General features: G+C 53.3%; 2 protein-coding genes across 8 annotated transcripts in view; one reads left to right on the top strand and one right to left on the bottom strand.

Moving 5' to 3' along the window:
* The window catches only part of Obsl1 (obscurin like cytoskeletal adaptor 1), a 26,540-nt gene extending 9,716 nt beyond the window's left edge, over positions 1–16,824 (bottom strand). For 3 of the 7 annotated variants that reach the window (XM_047543310.1, XM_047543311.1, XM_047543309.1), the window contains exons 1-15: positions 15,502–16,824; positions 13,742–14,011; positions 13,401–13,652; positions 12,955–13,257; positions 12,465–12,761; positions 10,729–11,001; positions 8,698–8,970; positions 7,906–8,178; positions 4,877–5,149; positions 3,935–4,210; positions 3,573–3,860; positions 3,121–3,396; positions 2,250–2,519; positions 1,858–2,130; positions 623–889 (exon numbers count right to left, since the gene is read on the bottom strand). In XM_047543310.1, the coding sequence (XP_047399266.1) occupies positions 623–889; positions 1,858–2,130; positions 2,250–2,519; positions 3,121–3,396; positions 3,573–3,860; positions 3,935–4,210; positions 4,877–5,149; positions 7,906–8,178; positions 8,698–8,970; positions 10,729–11,001; positions 12,465–12,761; positions 12,955–13,257; positions 13,401–13,652; positions 13,742–14,011; positions 15,502–16,513 (4,876 nt within the window). In that variant the 5' untranslated portion in view covers positions 16,514–16,824. Of the gene's footprint in view, positions 1–622; positions 890–1,857; positions 2,131–2,249; positions 2,520–3,120; positions 3,397–3,572; positions 3,861–3,934; positions 4,211–4,876; positions 5,150–7,226; positions 7,514–7,905; positions 8,179–8,697; positions 8,971–10,728; positions 11,002–12,464; positions 12,762–12,954; positions 13,258–13,400; positions 13,653–13,741; positions 14,012–15,501 lie in introns of those variants that run through there. The other 4 variants (XM_047543314.1, XM_047543312.1, XM_047543313.1 and 1 more) reach the window with 4 other exon arrangements.
* Positions 15,560–20,947, top strand: Inha (inhibin subunit alpha). The gene is made up of 2 exons (XM_047543318.1): positions 15,560–17,854; positions 19,920–20,947. Exons 1-2 carry the CDS (start codon positions 17,584–17,586, stop codon positions 20,750–20,752), a joined length of 1,104 nt encoding a protein of 367 aa, XP_047399274.1. The 5' UTR covers positions 15,560–17,583; the 3' UTR covers positions 20,753–20,947.
* The last annotated feature ends 4,670 nt before the right edge of the window (positions 20,948–25,617 follow it).

Genomic DNA, 25,617 nt, shown 5'->3' on the forward strand with positions numbered 1-25,617 from the left:
TGGGCCAGGGGATCAATCAGGTGGGTGTGGCCAGCTGGAAGACACACTTTAAGGTGGTCAGTAGGGGACATGCTGGAAGACAGAAGGGAATGGGGGAGACTGGAACAGAGGTGTCCGTTAATTCATGTGCAGACAGGCCTGGTTAGTTGGGGGCCATGCTTGGCTGTGGTGGGCAGCAGCAGACACTGGGCAGTGGGGTACCCTAGAGTAATCTAAGTGTGGTCAGTGGGGAGCACACTGGGGCTGGAAGCAAAAGTGGGGGACGTTCAAGCAGGGTCTCTAGTGGAATCACCGATAGGCACCATCAGTGGATCAGAGGAACTCGGATGGTCACAGGGACTACACTCAACCAGGCACAAGGGCTGCAAGAAGCAGGTGTGATCAGGGGCTCTTTTCAGGCAGCCAGCCAATAGGGACCACAGTGGCATCGCCATGCTCAAGGTGGTGAGGTCAGTGGGTTTTCAGGGTCTGGCTGGGGCAGTGGGGCCACACGGGACTGGAAGGGTCAGAGGAATCACACTCTGGCAGGTAGGTCAGTGAGGGCCACGCTGGGACAGGCAGGATCAGTGAGGGCCACACAGCTAGTAGGACCAGGGGTCACACGCAGGCTGATCAGCCGCACCTCTCACAGTGAGTCTGGCAGCACAGCGCAGGGAATCCGCCGTGAAGGAGACACAGCCCGAGTCGGCCAGGCCCAGGCCACTGAGAGCCAGACGGTGAGTGTGGCCCTCCGCGTGAATGTGGCACTTGGGCCCGGGCTGCAGCCGGACTCCACCCCGGGCCCATTCCCCAGTCACACCCTCCTGGGACAGCTGCAGCTGGAAGGTGGCACTGCCCCCTTCGCTGACTGTCACATCTTCCAGAGGCTGCAGTACTCTCAGCTGCCGCGCTGGTGTGGGAGATGGGGAGAGTGAGCTCCAACTCTGGGCAGGGGTCCCAGGGGCTCACTCACCCCCTGGTCCTGCCCCCAGCCCCCAGCACCCAATCTGAGGCTCTGACTGCAGAAGTTGAGAAGCGGGGTAGGGGGCAGGAAGGGAGCACAACTGGGTTTAGGAACAGAGGACACATGAATCTGGTGAGGAGTGGTTTAGGGGGTTGAGGAATCTGGGTGAGGAATGCTGTGAAACTACAAAGAGCAAATTTTGGAGTCAGACCCACTGGGATTGGAACCTAGCTCTGCCATGTAGTTTGTGTGCTGTGTGGGCTCAGGCAAACTGCTTGACTTCTCTGGGTCCAAATTTCTCCAATTGTACAAGATAAATAACATTGAAACATGAATTTATTGTTATGACTAAATTAGAAGAGAACATGGATCACCAACAATAACCATTTACTAAGCTCTGTGTGAGCTTTTTCATGTTATCTCAGTTAATGTTCTTAAGACCCTAAAGGTAGAGATCAGCCCCATTTTAAGGAGATTTGGCTCAGAGAGGTTAAGTAACTTGAGTGAATTCACACAGCTAATAAAGAGCTCCAGTTGGGGTTAAGGGGTGGAAAGTGCTATGTGTCAGTCACCCCAGGTTCTTAAATGGGCATGTGTATCCCTGGGATATGTGACTAAAGGTTAAACACGAGAGTCTTTTTGAAATATAATATTTATGTGTACAGCAAAGCCACCTTGGAAATATGAAATGGAATGCAAAATACACATGGGCTTCCGAGGTAAATAGAAAACATTAGAAAAAAAAGATTTGCTTTGGGCAGGCTGCTTCAGGTTCCTCCCCTGGACCAGGATGGCCAGGGCCGACTTTCCTCAGCGGCAAGGGGCACTTTGGTGGGAGTTTCAGGGACTCTAGGACAGTCAGCAGAGGCTGTGTCATGGGTGGGTGATGCATTAGGAGAGGACGGGGCACTCACGCCTCACGCTGAGCCTGGCCAGGGTGCGATCGTGGTGGCTCTCGCAGCCGTAGGTGCCCTGGTCGGCCAGCACAACGCCGTGGATGAAGAGGCGGTGGACATGGCCATCCTGGGCCAGGGACAGGCGAGGGTCAAGGGGTAGGGGCTCCCCGCCGCGCATCCAGCGCACGGCCCCTGCCGCGCTCACTCGGCCGGTCTCCACTTGCAGGCACACGTCCTGGCCCTCCTCTGCCCGCACGTCCTGCAGCCGCCGCAGGAACAGCAGCTCCGTCTCTGTAGGGAAGCAGAGTGGAGGCCGTGGAGCCTGTTGGGCGCTGGAGGCTGGGGCCTCGCTAGGTCCATCCCCAGGCAGAAGCGCCAGGCTGCTGGGGCCAGGGCAGGAGGACGCCCACCTCGGACGTGGAGCCGGGCGCTTGTGATGCTGCCCCCTGCCCGAGCGGTCACGGTCCCTGCGTCCTCGAGCCGGCAGCCTCGCACGGTCAAGGTGTGGCTTGAGCCATTCCGGGACGTCTCCAGCAGGGGCCCTGGAGTGACAACGAGGCCGTTGCGCAGCCAGGTGACCTCTGCCTCTGGAGGTGAGACTTCACACCGGAAGGTGGCATCGTCGCCCTCGTGGACCGTTAATGGTGTCAGCTCGGAGAGAAGCTTCGCTGGAGGTGACTCTGGAGGGGCGGGCAGTGAGCCAGCGGGTTTCCCCTTCTCTCCTTTTAACCCCCACCCCCACCCCGCCTCGGGGACAGACCCTGGCTCCCCATCATTTAGCACACTTTTGCTGAAGACCTACTGTGTGTGGGTTAGGATGCCAGCTCCCTGTCACTCACTCCTGTTAGCCAGGGCCTCTCAGTCCCAGCCTGTGCCCACCCCCCACTTGGTAATAATAATATCATTCACCACGGATCCTATTTGTAGCACTTAATTGTCACAGTAACCTTCCAGGACAAGCACTATCCCCCCATTTAAGAGTTGGGGCTCAGAGAGGTTGAGCTAGCTCACTAATGTCACACAACTGGGGAACAATCTGGTTGGAACTGAGGTGGGTTGCCTCCACGGTTGCTGCTCTTGGCCACTGGGCCATGCTTTCTCTTTTTTTGAGGGCTCCTGGGACAGGGAGTCCTGTGCCCTCATCCAGGTTTGTTGTTGTGCACACACTGGTGGGAGCCAGAGGCTGTGAGGTGGGCTGGGACATGAAAAGGGTCCAGAATAACAGGAAGTGGTCTTTGGGTTGCTAGGGTCAAAGGGCGTGAGGGGCAGGTGCACTGTTACCTTCCACACTGACGAGGAAGATGCGGCTATCCTGGGGCGCGTCACACAGGTACTCCCCTGCGTCCCCGCTCCGTGCCTCCCGCACCCGCAGCACCTGCCTGGCCCCGGCCTGCTCCAGCTGCACCCGCCCCTGGCTCGCCAGGCGCTCCCCGTCCTTGTACCAACGCGCAGGGCCCCCCGGCCCGGAGAGGTGCACCACCAGCTCCAGGTCCCCGCCTGGGGTGCTTCGGACCCTCGTCTGGGCTGCCTCAGGGGCCACCACCCGCACAGGGGGCTCTGTGGGGTCAGAGCTGGGGGTCACAGGAGGGAGAGGCTCCAGGGCAATGAGGAGGGGAGAGGGAGGCATGATGGGGAAGGAGCTGAGGGCCAGGCAAGGGGTGGATGAGGTGTGCTACAGAGGAGGCCCATGCGTTCTGGGGTACTACTCAGGTTTCTGCCCACGCTTGACTCACCAGCCACCTGGACGGTGAAGCTCAGGCTTGGGGCCTCCGGGGCAGCCCCAGTCTGGCAGGTATAGAGACCTGCATGGGTTGCATCTGCGGCCTGGATGCAGAGGACGCGGCGGGGGCCCTCGGCTTGGAGTTCCAGGCCCTGGCCCTCCTGCACAGGCCTTCCGTTGTGGCTCCAGAACACAGGGGCACTAGCCCGGGACAGCTCACAGCTCAGCACCACTGGCTCCCCAGGGGCCACGCAGAGCGGGCTGGGGGCTGCCTCTGGTGCAAGGAACTGCACTGGGGGCTCTGCGCAAAGAGAGGAAGGGGTGAGCCCGAGCAGGCCTCCAGCTCCCTGCCCAGGGTCCTCTAGGAGCACCTACCAGCCAGGCTGACGTTGAAGGTGACAGCCTCATCGCGGGTCTCGCACACATACTCCCCGGCATCCTCGGGCTGCGCGTGGGGCAGGGTGAGGGTTCGGGCAGGGCCCTCGGCGCCCAGCTGCAGAGCATCTGATGCCTCCACCTCCAGGCCATCCTTGTACCAGCGCACCTGGGACCCGGCAGGGGCCACCTCGCAGCGCAACTCCACGCGCCCTGGAGCACCAAACTGCAGATCCAGGGAACGGGCTGCTGGATGCACGATCCTCTCTGGTGGGGCTGGTGGTTGAGCAGAGAGGGGCAAGAGGTTGGCCAGCAGGCCTCTGCCTGCCTTGCTCACAGATTCTCAGCCTGCTCCACCTGCAGCACAAGCCACCGGCACCTGCTGTGTGCCAGACACTGCGCTGAGCACCTGCAGCTCACTCCTTAGCTGCTTTGGACGACTGCACTGCACAGATGAGGACCTGGGGTCTCCACGGAGGAGAGTGACTTATCTAATGTCCCACAGGCAGAAAACGTAGATCAGATCCACACTCAAAACTGATCTCAACGTACCCCCACCTCCGCCCGCCCTCCTCACCTCCCTCCCCTTCCCCTACTTTACCTCTGGTGCATTTAGCACCACCTGTCAGTGCACCCTCGCTAGAGTATAAGCTCTGTGAAGATAGGAGGTTTTGTCTCATTGGTTCAGCACCTAGAACAGTGCCAACCATATAGTAGTCGCTTAATGAATATTGGTTGAATAAATGAATGAACGACTGGTTCTAACTGCTGGGATCCCTTCCACCAGGCCTGCAGTCCCTTTCTCAACTTGATTTGGGATAGCAGGGCTCTGCGAATGAAGAGGCTGGGGAATCCCTAAGATACAAGAATTTGGGACAGGTGAGTGTCTGTCCCTTAGTTCCCTGCCTTGCTACCTCCCTGGGTACCCCGGAGTCTGCCCACCTGTGACAGTGACAGTAAAGAAGGCCGAGTCATCTCCAGCATCACACACGAACTCGCCCCCATCCTCAGGCTGGGCAGCGGGCAGCACCAGCCGGCGGTAGGGGCCATCACTCTCCAGCACCAGGGCCTCACTCTCCTCCACCTCCAGTCCATCTTTGTACCAGCGCACTGGGGCGTCCTCTCGAGACAGCTCACACATCAGCACCACACACTCCAAGCTCACGGCGATCAGGGTCACCTCATCTCGAGGGTATATGATCCTCACGGGGGGTTCTGCAAAGTGGGGGCAACCACAGGCTGTCGCAAACTCAGTGTCGGCCTCCCTGGAGGTATTTGGCAGCATGAAGCCCTGTTGCCCGTATGATGATAGCAGTGAGTAGAACAGTAATAACAACAGGTCCATGATCTGCTCTCTGTAATCTCCAGCACCAGAGGTGTTCACAAGGCTGTGGATTCTAGAAATGATGCATTTCTCATATATCACATATCCTCAGTCCCCTGGGGCACCTCTCCCCATAATCAACCCCATCAACCTTTCTGCAATGTAACATGTATTCACCCTAAGTAGGATATATGAAGAGATTCATGTTCTAGATGTAAAGATACACATACATTGACTCTAGTAGATAATTAAAGAGTAGAAATGACTTCATAGCAATTAAATTCAGGGTTCACTGAAATTAGTTTGCATACTAAACTTACAGAAAGCCTTTTGATTTTAAGAGTTTTCTTTTTTCTTTTTTTTTCTTTTTTAGAATTGTGAATAAGGGGTGGTGGATCTGAAATAGCGAACACTTCTATACCACTTCCTAAGGTTTCAGGACCAGTCCTTGGAACAGTACACATTTAAACTTTACAGCAATCCCAAGAGGTAGGTATTATGTGGTCTCCATTTCCCAGATGAGGGAACTAAGGTGCAGAGTGATAAAGCAACTTCCTCAAGGTCATAGCTGGCTACAGTTACTCAAAGGCAGAAGGAAGAACATCATTTGTTTAAAGGAGGTGCACAGTCTGCAGAAAGCTGTAGGATTGCACACCTAGGTTTGGAGGAACTCAGTAATGCTTTTTGCATTTGTGTATGAGAGTTGCCAACACCTAAGAGTTCCCAGAGTTGCCATGCGCTGATCCTGAGGGCTCATCTCCAAGTGCTGGTCACTCCTCCACTGAAAGGAAGTCATGTCCCTATTGGAAGCCTATCCACATCCCCTGGTCCCCTTGTTCCCTCAGGATCTTCAAGTCTTCAGGAGATTTTAGTGCCTTTCGCCCCCTTGTGGCAGGGCCGGGAAACTGCTAGCTGCCGGGCCTGGATTTTTTTTTTTTTTTTTTTTTTAAGGTGTGCGCATGAGCAGAGGTACCCAAGGCGCACTGAGCCTTCCGCCTCCATAGGGACTGCTGCCTTGAGCTCAGGCAAACGCCTCCCTACGTGGGCTTGCTCTAAGATACTGGAGGATGCAGCCTAGGTGTCCGGGGCCCATGGAGGCCGGTAGACTGCAGAGAGTGGTGGTTATGAGAGCAGGGTTCAGTGATGGACCTGCACAGCCCTGGGACTTGAGCTTGGTGTGGACTTGATTCAGTCTGGCCTAGAGCTGAGGTGGTGTTTGTGGGACGCCCAGGTACAGGCTGGAATTAGGTGGCTGTGGCCATTATGTCTGGCCAGGGCTGGGGGCAGGAGGGAGTGAAAGTGAACAAACACAGGCTAGAACGTGGGCACAAGGCCTCACTGGCACTGCGGGCTGGGGGTGCCATGCTCAGCTATCTGGGGTGCAGGGAGCTGGGGCCCCTAAGCAGCTCAGCTGGGTGAGGCGTTGCTCCTAGGGCATGGCAAGGGAGAAACAGGAGGGTACCAGCAGTGGGATGGTCTCTCCAGGACAGCCATCAGGGTTCTTCTGTCACCCAGAACTTCCTAAACATCACCCCCCCCCCCCATATACGCACTGGAACTGGCGCTGTGAGCTGTGAGCTGTAGCCCCAAGTCTCCAGTATGGAACCAGTATTACTGCCCTAGTCATCCTGTGCTTTTCCTGTCTAGATTGTTCTCTGCCCACCCCCACCCCCACTGAACTCTGCTATCAGTTCTAAAGGCACCACCTGCTGCCCTCGCCAGGGGAGCAGCCCCCAGCCTTGGGATTCCTATGGTGGCCCTGGTCTACCCACTCTCTGCCATGTTTGGCTTTCCTGCCAGGCTGTGCATGCTGGGAGGGCAACGACAGTTTTCTGCGAGGTGCTAAATATTCGGAACCCAGCCCGGACTGGCCCTGTGTGTGCAGTGGCGACTTCCTCTGAGGCCCTCCCTGCCTCTCCTCTCTGCTCTCAAGCCCTCTTCCCTTACCGCACTTATCACGAGTGTCACTGTGTGTTTATTTGTGTGTTTATTGGTTTAACACAGGGGTCGCAAACGCAAAAGCCCACAGGGGCTAGGAACATTAGGTCAGTAGCTGAAGCAGTCTGGGGAGAGGCAAAAAGGAATGGCAGGGAGGGCAGGACAGAGGAATGGGGGCCCCGTCCTACGGGGCTACTCAGCACCAGCCGATCGTCGCCATGGGGGGAAGCGGGACCAGAGCCGCCGGGTCTTCGGCTTTTTCAAGAGGACGCATAACTCCGGATTGTTATTTGAACTGTCCTGACTTTGGTAAGACTCTGCAGGCCAAACAAAACACATCCGTGGGCTGCCTGGGGCCCCAGGGCCTGCCCGTTTGCGACCTCTGGTTAACAGCTGCCTCCCTGCTAGACTGGCAGCTCCCCAAGGACAGGGACTGTCTATGTCACTCTCCAGTTACTCCTGTGCCCGGCCCAGAGACAGTGCTCAATCAATGAGCTGGCGGAGCACAACCAGTCCTGGCCTTGGCACTGAGGAAGGGCCTGTTCACTGGAAGGGGCGTCCTGGCTCTTCCCTGCAGGGGCCCTGGTACATGCACCCGTGCCCAGGCCTTCCTCCTCCCGTGCGCATGCAAGCAAGGGGACAGTCGGCCAGCTCCCCCAGGGGTCAGGACTGTTCTCTGGTCACTCTGGGGAGTTGGAGGGACCCACACCTGTGACTGTGACAGTGAAGGAGGCTGATTCGTCATCAATTTCACACAAGTACTCGCCGGAGTCCTCAAGCTGGACAGCAGGCAGCACCAGGCGACGGACAGTGTCCTCCTTCTGCAGAAGCAGTGCTGGGCTCTCTACTACCTCCTCACCATCCTTGGTCCAGCGCACCTCAGCCCAGGGCCGGCACAGCTCACAGGTCAGCACCACGCGCTCCAGGCGCACAGCTGCTACATACACCTTGCCGCTGGGGTACACAATCCACGAGGAGACATCTGGAGAACAGGGACAGCCACCACTGGGCATGAGGGGCTGGGGCCAGTGTGCCCTCCTGCCCTCCCTGATCCAAGCCTCTTCCCCATGCCTGGGCAGTAGGCCTGTGCTGAACAAGAGGAGCCTCCCTTAGGTGCTCTCAGCTAGAGACACACAGTCTGCTGAAGACAGCTGTCATGGCCAGGGGTACAAAAGTGCAGTCACCAAAGCATTCCAGGCTGTATGAAGGGTGGAGCTGGGGGTCACCTGCAGGCCTCTGAGATCTTTTGGCCCTCTAGTCCCTGGGACTCCTGGCTCTGAAGTACAGTTGCTATCCCCAAAAATTCCCCTTGGTGGGGTCTCTAGGACAATGGAGAAGGCAGGCTTCCCTGGTGACACATAACCAGGACCAATGTGCTCACAACACACTTCCAGACTACTGCTTGGCCTCGGTGGAGAAAGGGAGGGGGTCTGATCAGCTGGACACAGAAGTGAGTAGGACAGCTGCTGCGGCTGGCCCCTGTGGCCTACTGGCCCCCCACCTGTGATGGTGACAGTGAAGTAGGCTCGCTCCTCTCCAGCGACGCACTGAAACTCGCCCCCATCGGGAGGCTGGGCGGCGGGCAGCACCAGGCGATGGTGAGGCCCCTCGTTCTCCAGCACCATGAAGTCGCTCTCCTCCACCTCCTGCCCGTCTTTGAACCAGTGCACAGGGGCGTCCTCTCGGTCTACCTCACAGGTCAGCATGACACACTCGGAGGTGATGGCATGCACGAACACATGCTCCTGGGGGTCCACGATATGCACTGGGGGGTCTGGGGTGGGGAAAGAGATGGATCACAGATACCCGCACACGGAGACAGGAGTCCAAACTGGCCTCGAGCAGGAGACACTGTCTCTGCATGCGAGGACACTGCCGGGTGTTTAACGCTGCTGCATAGGAGGTTCAAGGACAATGATATGGGTTTGGGTTGTTTTTTTTTTTTTTTTTTTTGTACTGGGGATTAAGATGGAACCCAGGGTCGCTTAGCCACTGAGCCATACCCCAGGCCTTTTTGTATTTTATTTAGAGACAGGGTCTTGCTGAGTTGCTTAGGGCCTTGCTCATTTGCTGAGGCTGGCTCTTGAACTTGTGATCCTTCTGCCTCAGCCTCCCAAGCCCCTGGTGTGCCTCACTGTGCCCAGTAATGATACGCGTTCTTGATAGCATGGCAGGCGAAGCCATGACAAAGATCATGTGGCCCTCGAGTGTTCCATGGGTCCCCAGTGGATCAAAGGTAGCCGGATGAGGACATGGAGGGAGGGAGGCATAGAATTCACACAGAGGCATCCACATTTTCTGGGCAGAAAAGAGGTCACTGCCATGAGCCACACTCACTGAGCTTGCTGCTTCCTTCACAATAAAGTCCCCAGGATGGACAGGAGGTGGACAGTGATTTACTGGTGGCAACTAGCTGTTCCTATGGGTAGTCCTATGGTTTGATATGAGTATTGTCTCCAAACACCCAAGTGCTAAATGCTTAGTCCCAGAGTGGACCTTTAGGAGGAAGGGCCAAGTGGAAGGTCCTTAGGTCACTGGGGCATGCCCTCTAAGGGCCTGTGGGACCCCAGCCTCTTTCTTTGCTTTCTGGTCATGAGGTGGACAGTTGGCCACTGTCACTCAGCACCACCAGGAGAGGCTCAAAGCAGTGGGTCCCCCCAATCTTGGACTGGAAACTCTACAAAATATGTCTTTTCTCTTCATAAGTTAATGATCTCAGGTATTTGTTATAGTGACAAAAGGCTAACACAGTAGTGAGTTCCCTGTCACGGGGTGCACTCGGGCAGGGGCCACAGGATCTCCTGGCAGTGGTGTCGAGAACAGGATTTCCACTGAGAGGGACAGGATGAGCAGGACGAGTACTTTCCTACTGCCCTCCCTGAGAGTTGGCTTTGTTAACAGAGGACCCTCAGGCCCAGCCCTGGATGGTGGCTCTGGAGAGCCCAGGAAGCCTGGGCATATGCTTTTATAATAAGCCTCCAGAGTGGTTCCAAAGCAGTTGGACCAGGGATTGTCTGGAGAGGACCCCTGCACCAGGCACTTAACACTTCTGTATGATCTGACCACCTGGAGCAGTAAGCAGAGGCTAGTCCTGGGTGTGATGTGGGGTTTGCTGGCTACATAATAAGGGGTAAGTCACATTACCTCTTTGAGCCTCAGCCCCTTTGTGTGAACTGGAATTGTTTAACCCTCATGTAGATGTGAAAATTAAACCAAATAGTATATTCTGAAGTCCTCCCATAGCACTAGGCTCAGAGTGAGATGCCCAGTAAATGTTGCCTTAAACAGTAAATCTTTTCTTCCCTTAATTGCATTTTGTTCTTTCACCCACCTAGCAGATGGTGTGCGGGGGTCAGGTGTGCTAGAAGATGATGAGAGGGTAAAGAAGCATGTGCAGCATGATCTAAACTATGTACCCTGGCCACGAAGCCCTCCCTCTAAGGGAACCCCAAGCATACAGATCAGGGGCAAGGCTTGCCCTACCCCAGAATTGGCCTCAGCTAGAGGAGCCTGGGCCAGTATGGTTCCTGACCTTGGACAGTGACACTGAAGAAGGCCGAGACCCCTTCTGTTCTGCACTCAAACTCGCCGCTGTCTCTGACTTCAGCCTCAGGCAGGATCAGACGGTGTCTGCGCCCATCCATCTTCACCACCAGTGACTCGCTCTCCTCCACTTTTTGCCCATCTTTGTACCAGGTTGCTGGGAAGTCTACTCTCGAGAGCTCACAGGTCAGCACCACCCGCTCCGAGGTTGTGAAGGTCAACGACACCTTGTCCTGGGGGCTCAGGATATGCACTGGGCTCTCTGCATGGGGAGAAATAGTCATACCCAGTGTCCTCAGCATGCTCTGCCTCAGATAAGCACCCCTCTCACTGTGTGCGTGAACGTCAGGGAGGACAACTGCTGTCTGTGCATTTGGTGGCATTTAAAAATATAAGTTTGAGTTTTTATGTGGTCTGGAAATGATTCAAATAGGAGCCCTAAAGGTTCATGGTAGCTTGGTCTTCACTGTGGTGGTACTGGGACCCTTCAGAGATAGAGCTGAGTGGGAGGAATCGAGGTCGCTGGGAGCATCACCCCTGGCAGAGATCAGTGTCATTCTCATAGGACCCCAGTTAGGTCTCGAGAGCGGCTTGTTACACAGTAAGGCCGCCTATGCACTTGTCCTCACACAATGCCTTCTCTTTCCACCTCGCTGCCATGTTGTGACTCAGCCAAGAGGGCTCTCCCCAGAGGCGGCCCCATCTTACGCTTTCAGCCTTCAAAATGGTGAGTGAAAGGAATCTCTTTTCTTTATAAAGTACCCAGCATCGGGTTCTATTATGGCAACAGAAAACCAACTAAGAAAGCCTCACACACCAACTCTTAAGAGCAGTGGTTTTAGGATACCTAAGAATTTCTAGAGAGCCTACCCAAAATGCAGATTCTCAGAAGTCCGAATACGCAGGGGCCAGAGAATCTGCATTACCAACCAGCCCTCCGGGGGAGTCTGACGTGGGGAATCCTGGGTGCTGCTCCAGCTGCTGTTTATTTCTCCCCTACCCTATGCTTGCTTGGCTGGCAGCTGGCCCCCTCAAGGCCCCATACTTGGGTACTGCTCAATTTCTTGATTGGTCTTACAAACTCCAGTGATGGTGAAATGGCAAATGCTAGAGTGTTCCTTGAATTTTCAGTCACCCTACTCCAACTATCCTTGGGGATGCCTCATCCTCTGTCCTTCCTTGTCCCAATAAGTGTCATGAGGGAATTCTGGAGTCAGACTGCCTGGGTTCATGATCCAATACTACCACTCATTAGCTTTGTGATGCTGGACAAGTTATTTAACCTCTCTGTGTATTTGTTTTCTCACTTTTAAAATGAGGATGACAAAAGAAACTATGTCCTAGGGCTGTTGAGAGGATAGTGTTCATTAATGTCAAGGGACTAGTACGATGCCTGGCACATCAGGAGGCTGCTATGACAGAGCAGGAAGCAGTCAGGGACTAGAGGCCAGGGTCCCTGCCTCCCAAGTAATATGACAAATGTGACGGACTTCTATAAAGCACAAAACGCTCCAGAGAATTGGGATATGATGCTATGGAGAGAATGAGTGCCCGTATGTTGCACACAGGTTGCAATTGGCCTATTGGGTCTCTGAGCACTCAATATGAGCCTATCGTGGATGCTTATTAGTCTGTGAGAAAGGGGACCAGCATTTGCTGTGTTTGGCCAACAGAACTTCTGTGTCTCAACCCTGTCTATCCCCTCGGGGCCCCATCAGCACCCACCTTGGATGGTGAGGGCAGCTGAGTCCTGTACACCAGGGCAGCTGAAGCCAACCAGGGCTCCACTGTCCTGGTGCTTGACGGCTTGCAGGATAAGTCTGTGCTGCAGGCCCTTCTGCTCCATTCGGTACCTCAGGGCCCCAGGCTCCACCTGGCCTTCTGGCTTGTTACCCTTGAGTTCTTCCCCGTTAAGGAACCAGGTCCCCTGGATGATGGTGGAGAGATCGAGGGAGAAGACGGCATCTTCCCCGTCGTATACCTGCACATCCTCCAGACCTGCCACTAGGCGAGCTGTAGGCACTGAGGTAGGGACAGAGTGCAGCCATCAGAACCAGAAAGGGGACAGAGTGCAGAAACCAGAAAGCGAGGACTGTGCTGACAGATGGAAGAACATGAGGACAGGGACGAGGGCAGGGAAAGGGAGGAGAGGTGATGGGAGGACATGACTTGGGGCACAGCCACTGACAGGCAGGGTCTGACTGGACTCACTCACCAAGGTGAGCAGAACCATGGAACACAACGTGGGGACTGCGGCCATGTTCGCTGACCGTGCAGACACGGAAGCGGTAGTCACCCTCGGAGGGCACACAGTCCCCGGGCACCTCCACGGCTCCAGCTTTCTCAATGCTGAAGCACTGGACCCAGTCTTCAGAGCCCACCTCCTGCCGCTCCAGCCGGTAGATAAAGGGGGTCTCAGGAAGTGGCTCAGGAGGCTTCCAGGTCAGTAGGACCGTGTTCTTGTGGCCCTTGAACATCTCAGCCAACACAGGAGGTCCTGGAGGATTATGCTTGACGCCTGAGACAAGGGTGAGGTTTGCACTTGAGTCTTGCTCAAGCCTCCCACAGCCCTGTCTTTGAATATACTTTGCTGACCCAGGCTCTGGCATCTGGTCACCCTCCCACCCTGTCCTTCCTGCGCAGAGGCCTTCATGTCCTCACATTTGACTCTGAGCAGAGTGGTGGTACGGGAGTTGCCCAGGCTGAAGGTGACCTCGCCCGCATCTTCTCGGGTGACCCCTGGAAGGACCAGGGCATGCATGTGACCAGAGCTGCTCTGGCAGGTGGCTGGCAGCTCTTCCCCATCACGGCTCCAGTGCCCCTCGACCCCAGCCTCTCGTGTCTCCACCAGCAGCACCGCGTTCTCTCCCTCCAGCACATCGAGCTTCCGGGGCAGCCTCTTCAGGATGGGCCCTGGGATGTGCATGGGAAGCTGTCAGCCCAGGTCTAGGCACCTGCCAGCCACAGCCTCGGCCTCGGTCTCCTCCCACTGGCCCGCTGACCTTTGACTGTCACATTGGCTACTGTGCGCACCCGGCCTCTCATCTCGCACAGGTAGACGCCGTCGTCATCTGCCTTCAGCCTGTGGATGATGAGGCGCCTGACGGTGCCCTCTTCAATCTGTTCATACTTGCGGCAGGGCAGCAGCCGCTGGTCCTCTCGGAACCAGGCTGTGGGGATGCGGGAGTTGGGCACTTTACACTCCAGCACAGCGATCCCATGCTCCCGGCCCTCCACGTCCTGCAGGGGCCTCGTGAAGCGGAGGCGGGGCTCTGCGGAGAGGGGAGAGACAAGAGAAGGGTCTGGAAAGAGGCCGGCCCAGGAAGAGGGCTCCTAAACACATGTGAGGCCATGCTGTTTGCTCTTTCCCCAGAGACAGCAGGCATGTGGAATCGTAAAATCCTAAATCACAAGAAGGTAAGTCAAATGATGGCCTTTTCATCTGGCCCTGACACTCGCTAGCCACATCACCTTGAGCAAGGCCTGTACCTCAGTTCCCTTACTTGTAAAATGGGGAAAGGGAGGGGAGAAGTTAGATCAGTCCAGTGCTTTTCAAACTGTTCCCTCAGGCCTCTCAGAGGCACCTTGCAGGGTCCAAGTTGAATTTCATTTTTAAGGTATTCTAATCCTTTTCAAAAACACAGTAACGAGAGAGAGAGAGAGAGAGAGAATAGAAAAAAAAAAAAAAAGAAAAGAAAAAGAAAAAAATTAAAAGACATATGATGCTGGAAACTACCAGAAGGTTAACTTGAGCTGCTGGAGAAGCTAGTTTTTTATGGCACTCTGGGAAGTTCCTCTTGCCTTCCCTCTGGGCTTTTCTTTCTTGATGGAATTCCAGTTCAGCACTGGCCTGGCGAGTTTGTGCACATCAAGCTGTACCAGTGAAGCCACCGCCACAGCCCAGGTGCCACATGCTTGACTGAGTGCCAGGCAGGGCTCAGAAGAATTTGTCAACATTTTTTTCCCAGTGAGAAAGTTGGGTAATAACCAGTGAAGGTTATAACCCCTCAGGTTGTGAGGAAATCTTATTATGGAGAGCTTTAACTTCCATTGTGAGTATGGGGTATGTTTCTGTTTTCCATAAATTTTCTGTTTATGAATAATGTAGGCATTTATTAGATATTATTGGTGATTCAAGTTCGAAAAATAAACTTTCTCCATAACCTTTCTCTTTTTTCAAACTTAAAGAGCAGTTTAACGAAAGAATGGCCAAAATTTGTGGAATATCTTTCCTGTGAATGGGTAGTTTCTTTAATGTCAGCATCAGGGCCTTCCCATAGGTTCAGAGGCTAACCCACTGTAAGTACAGTCTCCACTCCAAATGTGTGCATTCAGTATGGCAGCCCCTTGTTCTCACTGATTATTAGCCCTATACATCTAGACCTAGCCTTATTCGTTTAGACAAAGAAAAATGCTCCTTTTATCTGTCTTACATACTGGGGTTACGAATGGGAATCCAATTGAGGAAGCGCTAAAATACCACAGGTTGGAAACTACTGAAGGAGAGGTCTAGGGTTTTCACCGTTTGTACATCAAACATTTCTTGGTGACTCGGAATAGGCTAAGAAATTCCCGAGTACCCTGGAGACCTATGAATTCAAATCCCTGAGGGTGAGAGGCAGGCAGGAAACTGGTATTTAATGTTTCCACCTGTCGCCCAGTCTCTGGGCAGCGCCGGGCACCAAGCGGGGGCACGAGGAAGAAGGGCCTCGGAGGGCGCTGGAGGCCCCTCCTCAGCCCCAGGACGCTCAGAGGGCGCTACCTTTGACGTGCAGCTGCACAGCGCTGAGCGTCTGGCCCGCAGAGTTCCGCGCCGCGCAGACATAGAGCCCCCGGTCCTTGGCCTGGCAGTAGAGCACCTTGAGCACAAAGCCGCCATCGCGATCGCGGTACATGAGGCGGCGGCGATCAGGGAGCAGGGGACGGCCCTCCCAGTGCCATTCGATCTCGGGCTCAGGCTTGCCCATCACGTAGCAGCGGAACTTGGCGTGCTTGCCCTCGTTCACCCAGAAGGTCTTGGGCGCGCACTTGAGAGGCTCCACCACCGGAGCGGGGGCCTCTTCGGGGTCCTCCGGCGGGCTCTCGGGGGGCTGGTGCACCTGGAGCAGCGCGCCGGCCTGCGCGTGGCCGTGCGCGTTGCGGGCGTGGCACACGTAGACGCCAGAGTCTGGCAAACGAGCCGCCAGGATGCGCAGCGCCAGGCTCCCGCCCGGGCCACCCGCGGCGCGGCCGGGCTCCAGCACAAAGTGACTGCTGTCCCACACCTCGTCCAGGGCCATCCCATCCTTCTCCCAGTACAGCGTGGGCTCGGGGAGGCCCCCCACCTGGCACGTCAGCACCACCTCCGCCCCCCGCAGCACCCACTGGGACCGGGGCCCCGTCAGGAACACCGGGGCTCCCTCCCCGGTTCCCGGCGGTGGCAGCGGGTGCTCGGCGGGCTGGGGCTCGGGCTCGGGGGCTGGCGGCTCCAGCACGGTGACCGCGGCCGCCGCGTAGGCCTCTCCGGCCGCATTACGAGCGCGGCACACGTAGACCCCGGCGTCGGTGGGCAGCGCGCCGCTCAGCAGCAGGCCATGTTCGGCGCCGTCCGCCGGGAAGCTCAGGCGCTCCGAAGCGGCCAGCTGCTGCCCGCCTTTCTCCCACACGACAGTGGGCGGCGGCTCCCCCAGGACCACGCACTTGAGCTCGGCCTCCGCGCCACTTACCACCCGCACGGGCCGCGGGAAACGCAGGAAGCACGGGGGACTCCCCTGATCCCCTGAGACCGCCTTCATCGCGGTGGCTGCGGATGGCCTGCCGCGGCGCGGGGGAAGGGCGGGGGACGGTGGCGCCGAGGCCGGGAGAGCAGCGCGAGTCCCCGAGGCGGGAACGTTGGGGACCCGCGGAGCTCTCCCCCGTCCACCCCTTCCCGGCTCGCCTCCTTACCCTCGGCCCCGAGCAGCAGCTCTGGCGCGCGGCGGAGACTCCCCGGCCCAGAGCCCAGAGCTTAGGGGGCAGTCCTTCCTGTTTGCCTTTCCAGCGAGGGGCCCCGCAGCCTCCTCTGCCCGCGGCCTGGCTTCCTGCTCTCTTCCCAGCCCCCTCCCACAGCCTGGGCCTCTTTCCCCTCCTCCCTCCCACCTCCAGCAGCCAGGTCCCAACTGCCCGCCAGGCTTGGGCCTGAGTGGCAGAGGCGCCTGCAGCTGCCAATCCCAAAAATATTCTCTGATGACACAGCTGGAGGACAAGAGCCCAGACTGGCTCCTCCAGGCTAAGTATAGAGCAGGCCGGACCACCTGCCCCCCGCCCAAGCCCCAGTTCTAGTTGCAGCCCCAACCCTTCCCCCTAGGCCAGCCCAGCAGCTGCTTGGTTGAAAGGGGTCTCAGAGGGTCTAAGGGAGCTGGCATTCTCCCTTCCTGACAAATGACACTTTCAGAAGCTGGCCAAACCCAGCTCCCACCTAGTGTCACCTCTGTGCTGGGTGCTGAGATGTGAAACTGTGTGTGTGTGTGTGTGTGTACCTGGAAGGGGCTGTATGTTTGTATGTGTGGGTCAGGTCACCCCGGGTGAACATCCTCCCCAGCCCCCTCCCCCACATTCTTGGCAGTAGTGGGAGATAAGGCTCAGGGCCACAGACCTGTGCGTCAGAGATAGGAGGTCTCAATGCCATGGGCAGGGGTAACTTGGACTGCAGGGCGTGGGAAGGGCTGGGGAAGACGGGTGAGAAGGATAGAAGAGGGCAGGTGGTGGGATGGGGAGAGGAGGCTGCAGAGGCCTTGGGCAGACCCTGACAGAGAGGACACAGGACTGGGTGTGGTTCCCCGCAGGGCAGGGTGTGGGTTCTCCAGTTGGCAGGGCCAGGTGAGCTATGGTGCCTCAGCTGCCCCTGCTGCTCCTCCTGCTGTTGGCCCCGCAGGGTGGGCAGGGCTGCCATGGGCTAGAGCTGGACCGGGAACTTGTCCTGGCCAAGGTGAGGGCCCTGTTCTTGGATGCCTTGGGGCCTCCAGCCGTTATGGGGGAAGGTGGGAGTCCTGGAATCAGGCGGCTGCCCCGAAGACACGCCGTGAGTGGCTCCATGCGCAGGGGCTCTGAGCCCGAGGAGGAGGATGTCTCCCAGGCCATCCTTTTTCCAGCCACAGGTAACATGGGTGGGGGACCAGCAGGGTGACTTTGAGAAGCAGCCTGGTACTGCATGGGCTTGGGAGCAGGCTGACCTGGGTTTGACTCCCAGCCCTGCCACTCAGCTGGCTTTGCATCAGTGGGTCAATTACTAAAGCCCCCTGAGCTTCCGCCTTCTCATCTGTTGAATGGGCAATAATGCCCACTTCTTAGGAGTGAGTGAGCTGGTGAGCCTATAGAGTGACTGGGACATGGGAGGCTCCTAGAGGCAGAGCTGCCTGGACTGGGCTCTTATCTCTGCCTCGGCTCCCTGCCCCAATCCTTGTTTCTTCAGCTCCAGGTAGCTGAGACCTGAGGAGATAACAGGGAGGCGGGAGGATGATTTGTTGGAAGCTCGTCACCTTCTTTTGAGTTCCTGTCTCACCCCATAGGTGTCTTCGTGTTCTACTGACTGAAAGAATAAAGCCCTCCTCTGGGCATGCTTTCGCCTCACCTGGCCCACCTTTCTCCCAGCCCACTTGCAGCATGCTGGAGAAAAAGCGTGGTTCCGGAATCCGGCAGAATTCCAGTCTGGCCACTTAGAAGTTGACTATCACTTCATCTCTCTAAGCCTCAGTTTCTTATCTGCAAAATGAATCAATTTTATGAGTTTATAATGAGAGAACCTGTGTAATAGTATAAACCCAATTCCCTGGGGCTGGCTCATGATTACTTACTATCATCTAGGTATATGTTGGGGCAAAGATGCCAGCTGCTCTTTCTTGGGGAGGACAGCCCTCTATTCTGTTATATCCCTAGTCCTCCTTCCCCTCCTCCTCCTTTTCTTCTCTTTCTTCCTGTCCTCTGTGTGTATCTGTGTGTGTGTGTGTGTGTTAATCTGACTTTTAAAAATGGAATTATTTTAAAGAACTTATCACATAATGCCTCTGACATTCCCAGAGTTATAAAGAGTAATGTAGCAAACACCCATGTTAAGTCTAACAATTCTAAATATTGGTGAAGGTAGAGAGTGACAGGGACTTTTCTTTCTTTCTTTTTCTTTTTTTTTTTTTTTTTTTTTTCCATTGGTACCGATGTTTAAATCCAGGAACAGTTTATCATTGAGTTACATCCCCAGATTCCCAGTTCTTTTTATTTTGAGACACTGTCTTGCTAAGTTGCTGAGGATGGCCTTGAACTTGCAATCCTCCCCCTGAATTGCTCAAATTGCAGGTGTGTGCCACTGAGCCCAGCTGACAGAGACTCTTAAATATTGCTCTTTGGAATATTAATTGGAAAACCACCTCAAAGAGAAGTTGGTGATATTGTGTGTGTGTGTGTGTGTGTGTGTGTGTACACTTTTCATTTTTCTTTTTTTGCAGTGCTGGGTGTTAAACCAAGACCTCATGAATGTAAAGCACTCTACCACTGAGTTATATACCTCAATACCTATTTTGTATATATATTTTTTCCTGTCATGTAATTCTGCTTCGCTGAGGATGATCCACAATGGTTGGAGGGCTTTGGTGAATTGAATTTCTCCTGTTTTGGCCTTTCCTTTCTCTTGCTTTCCAAAACATTTACCAGGTAAACATATCTTCTTTAAAACCAAGGAGTTTTATTCTAATTCTAGGCCTGATATTGTTTTCCATTCTTCTTCTTTTCCATTCTTTTTATTCTTACTTATTTATTTATTTATTTATTTAGATATTGGGGATTGAACCCAGGGGCCCTTTACCACTGAACTCTTTTTATTAATTTTTTTTGTTTTGAGATGGGATCTTCCTAAGTTGCTGAGGCTGGCTTCAAACGGGCAATCCTCCTGCCTCAGCCTTCTGAGTTGCTGGGATTATGGAAGTGTGCTACTGCACCAGCTCTGTTTTGTATTTTTTAAATGCTTTAATAATGAAGTGAAAAATGGGAAGCCTATGTCAGTTATCCCAAGACTTGGGAGGAGCTGCAGGTCAGAGAGGGCCCTCAGCAGAGCATATGGCATATCATTAGCACTGTGAATATCGGCCATGTCTCTCCTGAGGAGGCAAGGAGAGAGGGTTCCAGGGCTTGCTGGTCAGGGCTGCCCTTTCTTTTTGCTTCTGTCCCTTTCAGGTATCAGCTGTGAGGACCAGCCAGCTGTTGGAGGGCTGGCCCAGGAGGCTGAGGAAGGTGTCTTCACGTACGTTTTCCGGCCATCCCACCACACACGAAGCCGACAGGTGACTTCGGCCCAGCTGTGGTTCCATACGGGGTTAGACAAGAAGAGCACAGTGGTCTCAAATAGCTCTGGGCCCCTGCTAAGCCTGCTGGTGCTGTCATCTGGGGGACCCATGGCTGTGCCCATGTTCTTGGGCCAGGCACCCCCTCGCTGGGCGGTGCTGCATCTGGACACCTCTGTTCTTCCTCTGCTGACTCACCCTGTCCTGGTGTTACTGCTGCGATGTCCTCTCTGTTCCTGCTCAGACAGGCCAGAGACCACACCCTTCCTGGTGGCCCACACTAGGGCCAGACCACCCAGTGGAGGGGAGAGAGCTCGGCGCTCTACTCCCCCAATGCCCTGGCCTTGGTCTCCTGCTGCTCTGCGCCTGCTGCAGAGGCCTCCGGAGGAACCTGCTGCCCACGCCTACTGCCACAGAGCTGCACTCAACATCTCTTTCCAGGAGCTGGGCTGGGACCGCTGGATTGTGCACCCTCCCAGCTTCATCTTTCACTACTGTCATGGTGGCTGTGGACTGCCCACCCCACCAGACCTACCCCTGCCAGTCCCTGGTGTTCCCCCTACCCCTGTCCAGCCCCTTTCTTTGGTGCCAGGGGCCCAGCCTTGCTGTGCTGCCCTCCCAGGGACCATGAGGCCCCTACATGTCCGTACCACTTCAGATGGAGGTTACTCTTTCAAGTATGAGACGGTACCTAACCTTCTCACGCAACACTGTGCTTGTATCTAAGGGGTTCCGCTTCCTTAGCCCAAAGCTGGTGACCAAACCCCAGTGATTGTCAGCTGGAAGGAAGGGCAGAGTGCAGAAAATAAATGGTTTCCCCTCCCTTCTTCCTTCTATTTCTCTGCCAGAGGCCTCCCCTCCCCATTCCCCCTCTGTCCCATGGGTATCATGTGACAATAAAGAACAGTGCATATGACTTGGCATGCATTCTCAGGCTTCTCTGATATGGTGTAGGGTAGGTTCGGGCTCCAAGAGCATAGGATTGTGGGATTTCAAGTCACTTAGCCACACTTGACCTCATAGATCTGGGATCCAAGAGCTGTAATTGGGTTGGTTTCTGTTGGGAAGTTACAAAGGTGTCCCAAGCTCCTTGGACAGCCACTCTGGAGACAGAATTGGCCCTCCTGCAAGCTGACATGTCATTCAGGCTGCCTGCCCTGCCACACCTGAAAGAAACTGCTATACTCAGTATCTCCATCCACTGTGGCCATAAGCCCCTTCCTCTGCCATTCTCTGTTCTTGTTGAGAATGCCTTGCTCAAAGTCAGGGGATTTGGGCTGGGGAGATAGCTCAGTCAGTAGGGTGCTTGCCTTGCAAACACAAAGCCCTGGGTTCAATCACCAGCACCAAAAAAAAAAAAAAAAAAAAAAAAAAAAGTCAGGGGATTTATTGCCTGGCCTTTGGAACCCCCTGGGAAAAAATTGTTCAGAGCTAGTCAGATCTTGGGATATTTCGGGAGGCTGGCTGGGAAGAAAGGGACAGATGTATGAGTTGGTGGTGTCAGAAAGAAGTTTAAAAGGGCAGAGAGGTGTTAAGTCAGATTACCAGAATGAATTCAGACCCAGGAATGAGGTCTTCATGAAATTTGAATTTTGAGGTTCCTGGAATCTGAATCTTTCCCTGGTTTTTGAGGTAGATTTCATGAGACCTTGCTGAACTGGGGGTCTGGCTCTTGAAATTCTTGGTCCACTGAAGCCCCTCATATATTTTTAGGTAACTCCTTAACTTAGTACTTAATACCAGAAGGGTGGAAAGACAGAGACCACTGCTGGGGGACTTGCACCGTGGAGAGGGCAGGGCATAGTGCCAAATGACCTTTTCTTTTCCCATTTGTTTCCTATTGTCCATTCTGTCTCTAGAGTTGGGATAGGGACACCCCCTTCTCTGGCCTTCCTCTCTTCTTTTGTCATGCCCTCATTGTCTCCAGCTTATTCACTCCAGGGTTCTGGCTCTCAGCTGATTGGTTCCATTATCCAGTCTGTGTGTGTGTGTGTGTGTGTGTGTGTGTGTGTGTGTGTGTGTAAGAGGCTGGGATGTTTCATCTATTAGAAATTCAAGAGCACTTTCTGATACTGACTGCACAATTTCAGTGTGTATTTGACTAACAGAGTCTGATTTGTCAAAGGCTTCCTGCTACCAGTTCAGCTCAGCGGGTGGGTGAGGACGTGCCTGCCTCAACAAGGGGGAATGGAGGGGAAAGAATCTCAACAGGTCACACTTGTGCTAACACCCTTCCCCCCACCTGAGCAAACCTGAACGAGCTACTGTTCCCCACAGCACAGGGGCCCTCCAGAGCAGCCCAAGTGCACTGCGCGCTCCAGCACAAGCCCCAGGTTGTGTTCACAAAGTCTCCACTTCTGCCCTACACTGGAGTGGCAGAGGGTTCTGTTCACCCTCTGGAGTCTCCCTTAATCTCCACCCAGCATTGCAACTACTTGTGCCCAGAGCCAGTGGGGGGCTGGAGAATATCCCTTAAGGCTATTTTTGTTCCCAGTTCCCTGCCCTTCCCTAGGATACTGGGGCCTCTTGGTCTCCGAGCTCCCTGTCCCAGGGAGGTGGAAAAGCTCTCAGGGCTGGGGACATTCTACTCAAGGTCACAGAACTCTGCATTAGGTCACCGAACAAATTGGTGTTGTAAGTAAAGTTCTCGTGTGTCTGAGGCAAAGTGAGAAAAGTGAGTACAGCAAAATAAATCACAGTGCCAAATGTATTCATTTTAAAGGGCTGTTATGTACTCTTGTTACTTTTTCTGTGTGTGTGTGTATGTGTGTGTGTGTGTGTGTGCATGTGCATGCATGCATGTGTGTATGAGAGTTAATTTCTTTACGTGCTGGGGCTGTGGCTCAGTGGTAGAGTGCTTGCTTAGCACATGTGAGGCACTGGGTTTAAGCCTAGGTACCACATAAAAATAAATAAATAAAATAAAGGTATTGTGTTCATCTACAACTAAAAATTTTAAAAAGAGTCATTTCTTTTATGATATTAAGATGATAGAAGGTAGTGGGCTTTTTACTATTTTTTTTAAAGTTTCTACTTAACAAAATTAAACTTAGCAACTCTAGTTTGTATCCTAAGATTTTTCTTTAGATTTTGCAGCATGGTGAAATCCCAGTCTGGATCACTGTTCTGGGCCATCCTTTTGAAGTCTCTGAGTCCTTAGATTCTGCTAATTTAGCAAATCAGAGATCTATCACCGTCCCTTTCTGAAAGGGACCCAATAGTGGTTAAGGACATCTTTTTCTTCTTGCTTCTCATCATGAGACCAACCCAAGAGCAGTGGACTTCAGCTACACTCCCTGTTCCCAGTGCTGGTCATTAGGGCTACTCTGTGAAAACTCTTAATACAGACTCAGAATAAACAGAAACCTGACATGAACAAAAAATAAATTAAATAATAACTGGATCATTGGCTCACGATCTCCACATGTACCACTGGCTAAGGTACGGCTTGATTCTAGGTTCAAAAGATGCTACCAGCATGTACCTGCAAGGTGCTACTTTGCCTGGGTCAACTCCATTCAAGGTTTAGGGTAACCCTGGGTAGCTCTAGGCTCCCATCAACACACCACTTGGTCTAGCATCAGGGAGTTGGCTTCCAAAATTCCTGGGAGAGGTACATCCTCCACATGACTATGTGCTCATGTCACTTAGGTGACTTAAAATGCTGTTTACACAAAGTTTAATTTCCTTTGTGTGGTGTGGAAGTCTTTGGCAATCTATCCTAAATCTATCTTTGCAGCCTGATTTCCTATGCATTTTTCTCTTCCTCTCTCTACCTGTTATGGCCTGAGTATTGGTGTCCCTCCAAAATTTGTCTGTTGGAATTTAACCCCCAAGGCGATGGAATTAAGAGGTAGACCTTTGGGAGGTAATTGGGTCACCAGGGTTCTGCCCTACTGTGTGGGATTAGTGCCTCTATGAAAGGACCCGAGAGAGGAAGTTTATACGCTTCCTTTCCTCCCGTCCATCTTGTGAAGATGCAGCAGCAAGATACCATATATGGAGGACACAGTAAATCCCCATCAGACAATGACTATGTCAGCCACCCGATTTTGGACTTCCCACTTTCCAGAACTGTGAGAAACAAATTTCTATTATTTATCTGATGCAGTTCAAACCCAAAAACTTGCACATGTCAGGCAAGCATAGTACCACTGAGCTTTACCTCCAGCTCAATTTCTATTATCTACAAATCACCCAGTTTAAGGTATGTGTTATAGCAGCAGGAACAGACTAAGACAGCATCCAACCACACACACCCAGACTCTGTGGATAGTAATCCTGGTCATTCCTCAAATACATCATTATCTTTTCAAGCAGCCCTGCCTTTTGCATGTCTCCATTCTTAAGCAATGCCTCCTTTAAGACATGATTCTGAGGCCATCTATTCTGTGACTCTTTCCTTGATTCCAGTTTTACTTTTTCATTGCTTCCTGGACACTTTTTAAAATTTTAATTTTCCAAAAAAGTTACTTTTAAAAAAAATTCGTAAGTAGCACAGATCCATTCTCAAAGTAACAATTCAAATATTGAATATAAAGCTGAGGTTCCTCTTGAACATTACTATTAATTTCAGTTCCCTACACAGAGACAGGTATCCTGCCACACACTGTTCTGAGTTTACATATGTAAACATACCTTGTAGAAAGTCTTTCTCCACAAATGGTAGGTATCATGCCACAGGTACTGAGCTGCAATTATTTTACTTTGTGAGTTTTCATTGACTTTATTTTCCAGTCTATTACCTTTTTTCCTGTAGCACCCCCGCCCCCAGTAAGAAATAAACTTCTTTTGTTAATTTTATTACTTATACATCAAGTGTTGATATAGCACTATGTGCTAGGCACATTGCAACTGAAAGCTCAGGGCAATTATATGAGGTAGCCATTGATGTTTTGCCCAGGGTATAGAAAGAAAAACCAAGGCATGGAGAGATTAAATAATTTATCCAAAGTCACATCCCTGGTAACTTGTGGAACCAGGATTTGGACTGCAGAAGCCTAGTTCAAGAGTCTGTGTAAGATCCATAGTATGTTCCTCCCAATGTTTTTCAAATGTGATTCCTGAGATGAAGTTATTCCTGTCCACTGGTGGAAACTATGACATTCCTGTTTCTATGGTAGTTCTGGAAATGGCAATTGTTTTTAATCTCTGAAATTTATTTCCCTCCCTCTCTCCCTTCTTTCCTCCCTTCTCTTCTCCCTCCCTCCCTCCCTTCTTTTCTCCTTTCTTTCCTCCCTCCCTCCCTTCCTTCCTTTCTTCCCTTCCTGGGGTTGAACTCAGGGGCACTCTACCCCTGAGTTACAATCCTGATCCCTTTTATTTTTAAATTTGAGACAGGGCCTCATTAAGATCTGAGGTTGGCCTCAAACTTGCAATCCTCTTGCCTCAGCCTCCTGAGGCACTAGCATTACAAGTGTGCACCAGCTCACCCAGCTTAATCTCTGAAATTTCTCATCCTTTTATTGTTTATTTTTCTTTCCCCTTCCCTCCTTTCTGCCTCTTTTGTCCTATTCTTGTCTTATTCTGTAGTTTGAATAAATTTACTAAAATCTTTGCTCATATTGCTTTTTACCTCTTATTCTCCCTTG

Source organism: Sciurus carolinensis, chromosome 3, assembly GCF_902686445.1.
Source record: "Sciurus carolinensis chromosome 3, mSciCar1.2, whole genome shotgun sequence".
Taxonomy (NCBI): Eukaryota; Metazoa; Chordata; class Mammalia; order Rodentia; family Sciuridae; genus Sciurus; species Sciurus carolinensis.